Source organism: Drosophila sulfurigaster, chromosome 3 (assembly GCF_023558435.1).
Source record: "Drosophila sulfurigaster albostrigata strain 15112-1811.04 chromosome 3, ASM2355843v2, whole genome shotgun sequence".
Classification (NCBI taxonomy): Eukaryota; Metazoa; Arthropoda; class Insecta; order Diptera; family Drosophilidae; genus Drosophila; species Drosophila sulfurigaster.
In genome coordinates, this window is record NC_084883.1 from 29456457 (window position 1) to 29467408 (window position 10952).

Sequence of the window (10952 nt, forward strand, 5' to 3'; positions counted from 1 at the left end):
ATGTACATGCATTTCTATCTAATTAAAACAGGTGTTTTAATTATTGCAGCCATTTAATTTTCCTTATTTTTTTTTTTTGCTTTTTGCTTTCCATTATAAACACCGCTGCCGCGCCGCTGCACCGCTGCCCACTTGGCACATTTTTATGAGACCATTAAAAACCGTTGCAGTTCCTTGGCCAAGCTCTGCTCATTAGGAGTCTCTATGCTCCAGATATGATGAATTTTGTTTCTGTTTGCTTTATTAGGCTCGTAAAAATGGCCAACACAGGCAGCAGCAGCAGCAGCAACATGTTTATTACTTTTTCTCTGGCTGTGTGTGTTTTGTTTAACTATTTTTTATTGCAATTAGATGGTGCAGTTCGTATATAAGGGCCTAAACCGAAAGAGAGAGGGGTCTTCATCCGCAGTCTATACATTTGTTTAAGGTTCCACAACTTTTTGGTGAACTGTTAATTAGACGCCTAATGTGCTTTACAACTTTTGGGTTGGTTTTGTTTTATTTTCATTTAAAGCTTTAAGTTTACAATTAGTAAACGAATTAATCTCATTTAATGACTTTTTTCTTTGGGAAAGGGACTATTTTGGTTTAAAGTTTGTGCAACTTATATACTAAAGATTTTACATATTACGCAAAATATTTTAAAAATATAAAAATATAGTTGAAATTAAATACTTTCCAAATATGAAATGCAACTCAATTAAAGTAACCAAAAAGTATTAAAATAAATTTATATTTATGGAAAAGATATTTAGTAAGTTACAGTTAAAGAACTAATTTATAAATGATTTTTAATATTGATTAACATATTTAAATAATGAAAATATATTTCTTAAAGCGAACATTTACGAAATCAAATATACAACTCAATACAAATTGAATGAAATGATTTATTAATTACAGTCTATTACCCTTCAATCTATATAAGGAAATTTTTGGTTATTTTCATTACTCCCCTATATAATTTCTCTAGTACCCAAAAATTGGTTTAAGTGGTTCGCTGTATATTTTCATTACTCCTAATTAATTTTCAAATATTCATCGAGTAACATATGTTTCTACCCCTTTCATTTCTGTCACCTCATGCTTCCTGCCGACACAATAAAGAGCTGGACCAACTTCAATTGTAGATCATACATTTAAAAAAAACTGAACCATCCTTAGCTCTCGAATGCTGCTTTCTTTGTTGATTTATTCCCAATATATATGAGAGTAGAGTTCCACACCCAAGAAAGCGTAATTACATTGTTATTTAGCTCAGCAATTTTGTGTACCTTAACATTAATCAATTTTTAATGAAATAACATAAACCCGTTTTCTTTTGCGGCCCTTTCCATACTTAATCAGGCAATAATAACATAAATTAAATAAACAAAGTCCGAGCTACAATCAACCAATAATACACACAGAGCACACTGTAGAACTTTTATTTTCTTAAAGTTGGGAAAGAAAGGAGAGGAAACATTTTGTGTTGAAGAGCAAACGCGATGATGTGTGTTAAATTTCACGCGTTACATTTTGGAGCGCCTTGTCCCAGGCCAAAAGCCAGTCAACAAAAGTAACAACAGCAACAATAACAATAACAATAGCAGCTGTTCATCTGGTTGGTGTGTTTGCGTGGAGAATATTGCAAGTTCATTATACAAACACCAATCAAACATCGCGGGTTCAGTTCAGTTCAGTTCGGTTCGTTTTCTGTTCGGTTTTGGGTTCAGTATGGGGGACAGGTATGAAAATCCAATTAAAGCCGCGTTAAACGTAGCAACAGATGATGAGGATGATGATAATGATGAAGGCGATGGTGAGGCTCTCTGGATGTGTGATGGAAAACTGCAAGCTCACCGCACTCACCGCACTTCTCACTCAATTAGAACAGAAAATTCAAAGGAAACGTGTAAACAAAATAAATACGAAATCAAGCAACAGTCGTCGAGACTGTCTTGACTTGGCTCGCAGCTCGCAGCTCAGTTCGCTTGCTTGCTTGCCTTGTCGATTTTTCCCGCCTTCAGCTGTTCAGCGATGTTGCGCTTTCCATCTAAAAGGCTTGAGTTGATTTTGGAGTGGCCAACACGGCAAGGCAGGCAACCAGGCAGCCGGGCAGGCAGTCAGGCTGACTGGCCAAGCAAAGCCGGGCAACACACAGAGGCACTTGAAACGTTTTTGGCATTCTTCACCTGTCATGGCAGTAGTATGTAGTATGATCTCTCTCTTTCGCTCTCACTCTGATACTGAAACGTCTCTGACCACTCGGTGGGGGCAAATGCGGCAAAGTGCAATAAGAACGTCTAAAACCTCACACTTCACAACTTTTGCCGAAACATCAAAGTTGACGTACACAATGGCCATTGATGTGATACAACTGAAGTGCAAAGAAAACAAAACACGAAACCGTAGTACTGCCTCAAGACCTCAGCTCTTTGCCACGCTCTTCTCGCTCTCCCTCTCTCGCTCGCTCGCTCTGCACGTAGCCATAACAAGCAGCGCGTCCAGACCTCAAACCCAAACCCAAAACTCAAGTAACTAACATCGACAACGCTGTCGACGTCGTCGTCGCCTTCGTCGTCGTTGGCGGTGGCTTCAACGTTGTCGTCAGCCTCAACAAGCGTAAAATATTCTCAGAATTGCAACAACTTTAGTTCAGGTTCGGGCTTTTGGGCAACATTTTGACAAGCATTGGCCTCGTGCTGGACATTATGCAGGTCCGTTGCGGTAAAAGGCGCCCAAATGGGGCGACTGAAAATTAAATTTAGTTTAATTTTAATTCAAATTCATTGCAAATCTTCAAATATTATCATTTCCAAATTTGGTATGCTTAGATTGGATAGTTTTTGAAATCCAAATACATTAATTTTAAGTTTAGCAGTTACATATCAATGAAAAATGGGTTACTTTCAAATTTAAGATTTTAATATAATATATTATTTTCAAGTGTGTATTTGTATAAAATTCACAGCATAGGTATTTGAATTATATATTTTTAAAATATTTCGGGTTTTCTATGATTTATCATGACTATGAAAAATTTGATAATTTGGTTTAAAATTGATTTTTTGTATTATTCTAAGATAGTAATATAAATTATTAGTATTATTAACATTGGTTTACTTCTTGCATATATAAATATATAAGTTTTTATTAGGCTGGTTTCTTCCAAAATATAAATTAGGCTGGTTTCTTCCAATAATATATAAATAATTATAATCAAATGTATTTACAATGATAGATTATTAATTTCCTTTTTAATAAATTTTTATTCCTATTCGTCTTTAAATTTTTTGTATACAGAAAATTTGAGAGATTATTTTAAAGTTCCTTTTACATTTATAAATAAATAATAATTACACACTGTCTTATTTTGCAAACGAAATTTTAAAGTTCTTTAATTATAAGACTAATATAGAAATGCATCCACAAATATTCATATATTTAAAATCTAAAGCTCTTTTTCAATTTGCTTAGCATTTTTTCAAAATCGAGAGTGAATAGCATTTGTAGTCGAAATTAATTTCAGAAATTATAGAATAGAATATGCGAAAAAAGAGTGATGCAAATGGCACGAGCACACGTTCGTCCGTCAGATTTCAACAATTTGCGATGACGGCGAATCTCGACATCAATTATATAATCTCCCAGCTAATCAACTGCGAGAATCCCGGCCAGGGCGTTCGACTCCATGAGTCCCAAATACGACATGTGTGCACCGAGGCCAGAATTTTGTTTCTGAGAGAGAAAACATTGCTGGATATACAACCGCCGGTGAAGATATGCGGAGATGTGCACGGACAGTTTGAGGATCTATTGCGTATATTGGCTTCATCGGGATATCCGCCGAGTACAACGTATCTGTTCCTCGGCGATTATGTGGATCGTGGCAGGCAGTCAATAGAAACCCTGACGCTGCTGCTCGCCTATAAAGTGCGTTATCCTCATGGAATTTGGCTGCTGCGAGGCAATCATGAGTGTGCCAACATTAATCGAATTTATGGATTCTACGATGAGTGCAAGCGTCGATACTCTGTGAAACTCTGGCGTTACTTTGTGGACACTTATGATTGCATGCCCCTGGCTGCGGTGGTGGGTGGACGCATCTTTTGTGTGCATGGCGGTCTGAGTCCGAGTCTGAGAAGCTTCGAAGATATTCTAGCTATTAAGCGACCTTGTGAAATCCCGGAACAAGGTCTTGTCTGTGATTTGCTCTGGAGTGATCCCGATGAGCGGGTCTTGGGTTGGAGTTCAAATGATCGTGGGGTTAGTGTCACATTCGGTGCGGATGTGGTGAAGAGCTTTTGCTATCGCATGGGCATCGATGTCATCTGTCGTGCTCATCAAGTGGTCGAGGATGGTTATGAGTTCTTTGCGAGGCGTCAATTGGTCACGGTCTTCTCGGCTCCCAATTATTGTGGCATGTTTGACAACTCGGGTGCAATTATGGTGGTCAATAGCGATCTGTTAGTGAGTTTTGTAATATTGCGACCCACTCAAACTGTGCGACAAACGGGTATTAATCAGCCAATGCTGGCAATGGGAAAGAATAGGAATTACTAGTCAATTTGAAGATATGAGTGTACTTTGTGTTTGGGAATATGTAGTGAATACAAATTTTGTAAATTTACGAATTATTTTGTTCTTTACTTTTATGAAATCTTTACTTATTATTGCAATAAGATTTTTTATTTGATAAATTGGTAAAATTTAAAATTATAATTTTGTTATTTTTAAACAGCGGAAATATGTTTTCATTTTATTATGATTACACTTCCTAAATAAACTTTATATTTTGAACAAGTTTTTTGATTTACATATTTGTAAAATTTGTTTCATTGAAATTTATATTTTTTGTTGTATTACCACATTTGGAAACTGTTTTAAATACCTAATTTATTTGTTTTGTTCTTAGATAGGCAGAAATATATTTAAAATTTATTATAATTATAATTATGTAGTTTATATTTAATAACTTTAAAAAGTACTTTTTCAATTTGTTACTTATAACATTTACTTATTTTTTGCAAAATATTTAGGATTTAATTATATTATTAATATGTCAATTTACATAAAATAAAAATTATTCTTAAATTTGTATAGATCTATCAGAATCGTATACTAAGTATTGATCTCGTTGTGAACTGTATTTTTTAAATGATTTTTTTTTTTCTTGTGACACAGTTTTTCTCGTGTTGTGAACTTTTGGCAGTCAATTCACATTTTGGGGGCCTCCTTTCACTATTGTGGAAAGCCCTTTCCAATTGATGACCTCATTCTCAGATGCACCGCTACTGTTTTCATTTTGTGCAATTACCAAAACGTTCTTCTTCCTGTATTAGAAGAAAAATGTTTGGGGCATTGGACGATGACTGTGGCGACATCGACAGCACGACGTCTGCACTTAACAATTTGGGAAATGTTGCATGTTTCGTCGTGTGCTGAATGTTGCATAAATAAAGCGCAGATCACACGCAAACAAAGCTGAAGTTGGTTGTTGCTGTAGTAGCTGCAGTTGTTGCTTCGTTTGATACCGATGCTGATGCTGATGCTAAATCTGAAGCTGTTCGGCCAACGTTGGCAGCGGTTTTAGCTGCTCGCTCGACTGCAGCACACAGCGGACACGGACAAAGACAGACATGGACACGGACAACATCAAAGTGTTGACTTGACATTTTGAACGACATTTTAACCTGTTTAGCCGTTGCGGCCAAGCTAAACCAAACAAGCGTAGCCAAAGCCAAGTCAGCGTGCCATGGCAGTGGCATCGTTCGGGGCCTGTTGTCAAGCCTCAGTCTGAGCCATAGCAATAGCAATAGCAATAGCCAGAGTCAGAGTCACATTCAGAGTCAGAATCAGAGTCAGAGGCAGCGTCAGAGGCAGCGTCAGAGAGAGCTGGGGGCAAATGAAACCAGCGAAGCAAACAACATGCCATGCTGCAATACGACTGACTGCACGCTGTTGAAATACTCTAACTTTGTCACGATGCTTGCAACGACTGCTATAAAATTTATATGTATTTCGAATGTCTCTATTTGTCATTTCACTTCTACAATTAGTGATCCTAAACTCTGACGACTTTGTTGCTCTTAGGTAGTTGAATTTACATGTATCGTGAATAATAAAAATTATATGTATAAATTATTAAATTAGTTATATATTGAAAATCATTTTAAAATTTTATATTTATTATATATATATTTGTATTTGTACTAAAATTATTATAAAATGGTACAACCCAGATGGGCCTTTACTACTTGATAAGATTATAATAAAACTTTATAAAATATAAAAATGTTCAATATCTCCAAATATCTATAAAACTTCTAAAAATTTATAATTTAAAAATTACATTAACAAATTTTTAAAACAAAATTTCTTTTAAGAAGAAAAGTTCTTCAATAAGATTTCAACCTACAATCGGAGATTGTAGATCGAAGATTTGAAGATCAATTTAAAAAAATAATTTATAGAATCAATTACAGTAGAATCCGGTTATAGCGACTCCGCTTATAGCATCCGTCCGGTTATTGCGACGAAAAGTCGATGGCTTGGTTGGTCCCCATACAAACTTATATGAAAGGGCCTCCGCTTAGAACGTCTACGCTTTTAACGGTGATCGGCACTCTTGCTTGAGTTCGTAGGAGCGACACGAAGGTTCTTATATTCTCACTTCTCTCTGTTAGTTTTAGCTGACGCCTTAGCTTATGCTAAGGAACATGCAGGTATACGATTTATTATGGAAAAACCATGCTATTAAATTAAATTTATAAATTTTTTGTTTTGATTAAAAATTAATTTGTTTTATCCTAAAAACCTATTACGAGCATGGCAACCATAAACAAAAAAAAAAACAAAAATTAATTTTTTTCCTTTCGGTTAGTGCGTCTTCCGGGTATAACGACGTAAAATCGTCGGTCCCTTGAAAGTCGCTATAACCGGAATCTACTGTATATGCATTTTTATTTAGCTTAAAAACTATTATTATATTGTATATTCCAATTATATTAAATCCGTATCTTAAAATTTTCGTGCTTTGTTTAAAAAGATTATTGAGGTGACAAAAATTATATAATAATTAAATTGCGTTTCTCTTGAAGGAAATTATTCTATTTACATTTCTTTCGTTTTTTTCTGTAATTTTTTTCTCTCAGTGCAATATTTGCTATTGGAAATTTCTCTTCAGGGCATTTGCAGTTCGTGATAATTTGATTTATTTTGTAGTTATCGCTGCTTGAATTGCTGCTGCTGTTACTGCTGCTGCTGCTGCTGCTGTTGATGATGACGCTGATTCGTTTGGGCCGTAATGTTGACTCGACTGGTTGGTTGGTTGGTTGCTTGGTTGGTTGTTTGAGCTGTTGTTAATTTTCCTAAAATCAAAGCACAAAATTCACAGGAAATGTAAACCCCGTTGTGGCAACAGGAACAGCCGCAGCCACAGCAATAGCAGCAGCAATAGCAACAGCAACGGCAACAGCAATCGCAACGACAAACGGACGGCGACGGCGTCGGTGTTTGTTGCTGGTGTCCGGCTGCAAAACCAGAACAAGAACTAAAACTGGAACAGAGAGCTTAACAAGAAATTGCATTTTGCCTTTGTGTTTACAAAGTCCCACAACGAAATGCCCATTTGGACGTTTAATGACTCGTTTTATGTGCTGCTCATCGGCTTGGTTCAAATTAAAATATTAAAATTTATGAACACACAAATTTTGTTGTGAGATTTTTTTCTTAGTTCTTTGTTCTTCATCATCATTGGCACTTTGGTTGTGCAAATGTTTGCGCATGAATTCTCCAGGTCCTGGCTCCTGATTATAGGCCATGGGCAGAACAGAAAAGCAGCAAAGAAAAAAGGAATCTGGCAACGTGCATCTGAGCCACTGCACGCGCTGTAGTTGTTGCTTAAAACGAGACTTTACCTCGCTCTGTGATGTGGCGTAGATGATAAATAATCCACGCAAAGTCGAAGTCGAAGCTGTAGCTGAAACTGAAACTGAAGCCGAGAGACTCGCGCTTGGCCCATTGCTCATCCGGCAGGTGCAAATCGCATGTGACAGCCAGACACTTAACTTTTGTGTGCGCTGAGTGGCCGAGAGTTGAGAGACTCCATCCGAGGCAAGGCGAGGCGATGCGAGTTCAGTCGAGAGGGTCCCGCAGTTGCATTTCTGCTAATGCAAACACGTAAGCCAACTTGACCAAGCAGCTCTCCAGAGCCAAAACACAGCCAAACAACAGAGCCAGCAGGCAGCAGTCAACAGAGAGCCAGAGTCAGAGTCAGCGTCCACACAAAAGGAGCCTTGCCTAGCTACATGGAGTACTTCTATACGCTGGCTGCCTGGTCATTTTTTATCGCATGTTAATCACAACCTTGTGGAACTTTGTTTGCCTTGCTCCTGCTTGCTGCTGTTGTTGCTTCTGCTTTGGCTTCTGCTGCTGCTGGAGCCAAGCAGCCTTTAAACCCTTTTGTTGTGTGTGGATTTTGTATATATTCACAATTCACTTGCAATCGGGTATAATCACTAAGTTGCCCAGTTAGCCTTGCTCCCTCTGTGAAAAACACCTGTCCAATTTAGAGAGATGGATGTGCCGTTGGCTTCCTTTTAATACGAGCTTACCAAGGATTGAGATTATACTCAATTTTATTTAATGCACTTTGCATTACTATAACTATCAAAAAGTATTATGATATACATAAGTTGTGGATATAACAAATATTTGCATCAGCGGGAGAGACGATGCAAATTTATTATTTTTTAGTGAAGTACTTTACTTTTGAACAACAACTATTTAGATAAATTATTTATTTACTTATTAATTATTTTTTGAATATATTATTTTTAATTTTAAATATCCTTTTCTTATTATAAAATATTTTTTTGAAGAATATTTTATTTTTTATTAATATTTTAAAATATATTTACTTCACATTATATTTTTTTTTTCAATAAAAAATCATATTATTGTGTAATATCGTAAATATTATTTTAAATTCTTTTTTGTATTAGAATTTTTAATTCAAAATTCATGTTATTTAAACAAATATATATTATTGTCAAATATTTTCTTAATGTTGTGCCTATAGAAATTGAATTTGTTAATAAGAATGTAAAGACTAGTTTAAATTATTTTCCGTAGAAGTATTTTTGAATTCGAAATATATTTATAAAATTATATAAATGAATTGAGTAGTAATAATTAGTAATTAAAAACTCTAGGCTATGAAATGAAGACTATTTGAAATTGTATTCTGTATAAGGAATTTTCAATTTGAGTAATAAGTTTTTGCTATTATATAAATTCAAATAATTTCTTAAAGAATTTTCTCAACTATCACTTGTTCTGTAAGAGCAGCAACTCTTCGTCAAGACGGTTAGAACATTTGCCTACCTTTTCTCTATGAAGGTATGCATATTTCCATGTGGTTGTCTCGCTGCTGTGGCTCTATTCTAAGGCTCTTATGGACAAGGAACAGAGAGCCTGTGTGCCTGCCTTGGCTAAGTGAATGCAATTAAAATTGACGTTAATCTGCTGGAATTCTGATGTTTTGTCATGTTTGCGCGCTAAAGATGTTATTTTGTTTTGACATGCTCTTGGCCTGGCTCGTTCGTTGCCTTGTAACCAGCAGCGAGGCAGCGAGGCAGCTTCGGCTGTCCAGTACTCCAACTCCAGGACAGGCCCAAGTAAACACACGACACACAGACACTTGCAGCGTAATGTAAGCAGTCTATATGGCAACGGCGAGCAAAGGAGCTAAAGTCATGGCCAGAGTCTGGTTATGAAGCCGGAGTCTTAGCCAAAGTCGAAGACGAAGCCGCAGCCACTTGGCCACGTTGTTGTCGTGTACATGTAGATCAATCTATCTAACTAACGCGTTTGGTGTTTGCCTGCTCCATGCTTGTTATTTAAATTGTTATATTATTTGTGGCTTTGGCTAAAGCTTGGGAACATGGGAACCTCTTACTGCTTCTTTGGCGTCTTGACTTGTAATGGCTTAACTTTAATCGAATTGTGTGTCTTGCGGGGAGGGAGGGAAATACTCACAGACAGAATAGCCGCCCTTTTATGGCCAGTTTTAAAGACTTTACCATCAATGTTTATGATTGCATTTTAAATCAGTTAAAAAGCGAATTTTCATTGCAGTTCTTTGATTTGGCTGCAGATTATGACGAAGCTGACTTTGGAGTTATGGGATACTTTCATAAGACTTATTTCTGACTTGGTTTCTCGTTCAAAATTGCAAATTCTTAATTGACTTTGAGCTACGCTCACTTTTTATTAGATCAGTAATTGAGTTTTTACTTGCTATATAAAAAGTAAATTAATATTATATTGCCTAATTGAATTTGAATGATTTATTTTGATAGAATTTAAGTTGAATTCTAGTCTCTTCCCATGATATTTGGATCATCTAATAGTGCCACGACACATTTCCCACTCTTTTCCATTTAGTTTCAGCTGTGCGTAGAGAGTAATTGTGTTGTGTGACTGAGCTATAAATCTTAAGCTACTATCTCCCAAGTACAATACACACTTTTAGCTATTATTACTGCAACATTAAGACACCCAAATGGCCAGCTTTGTTTGTCTGCCGAGATCCTGATCCAGATGCCGGCCATAACTGCCATTAACATTGGCACTTAATTTACTTTTAGCCAAAACAAACCAAAATAACACACACATACACACACTCAAATGACGCAGCCAGCATGCGGCTATCTTATTATATTTGGTCAACAATGTGCGAGAGCCAATATAAGGAGACCACCACAGCTCCTGGAAGGGGAAGAAGGAAAAATTCAACAACAATTAAAACCATTTTCAAGCACAAACAAACAAACAAACAGCAGCAGCAGCACATTCCTCGACATCTACGACGTGCTCGTCCTACATTGTGTCCAGTGTCCAAAATAAAAAAAAACCTTCTCTGTGCTTATTTATTGGCGTCTTGCACATTGTTTGCGATGCCAAAA

General features: G+C 36.4%; 1 protein-coding gene across 1 annotated transcript; it reads left to right on the top strand.

The window, feature by feature from the left end:
* The first annotated feature begins 3438 nt into the window (after nt 1–3438).
* Nucleotides 3439–4612, top strand: LOC133843360 (serine/threonine-protein phosphatase alpha-3 isoform-like). The gene has a single exon (XM_062276866.1). The coding sequence runs from the start codon at nt 3529–3531 to the stop codon at nt 4543–4545; it is 1017 nt and encodes a 338-aa protein (XP_062132850.1). The 5' UTR covers nt 3439–3528; the 3' UTR covers nt 4546–4612.
* The last annotated feature ends 6340 nt before the right edge of the window (nt 4613–10952 follow it).

Bases quoted from the DNA above. Each gene is read 5' to 3' on its own strand.
- LOC133843360 (XM_062276866.1), top strand. From the start codon at position 3,529: ATGCGAAAAAAGAGTGATGCAAATGGCACGAGCACACGTTCGTCCGTC.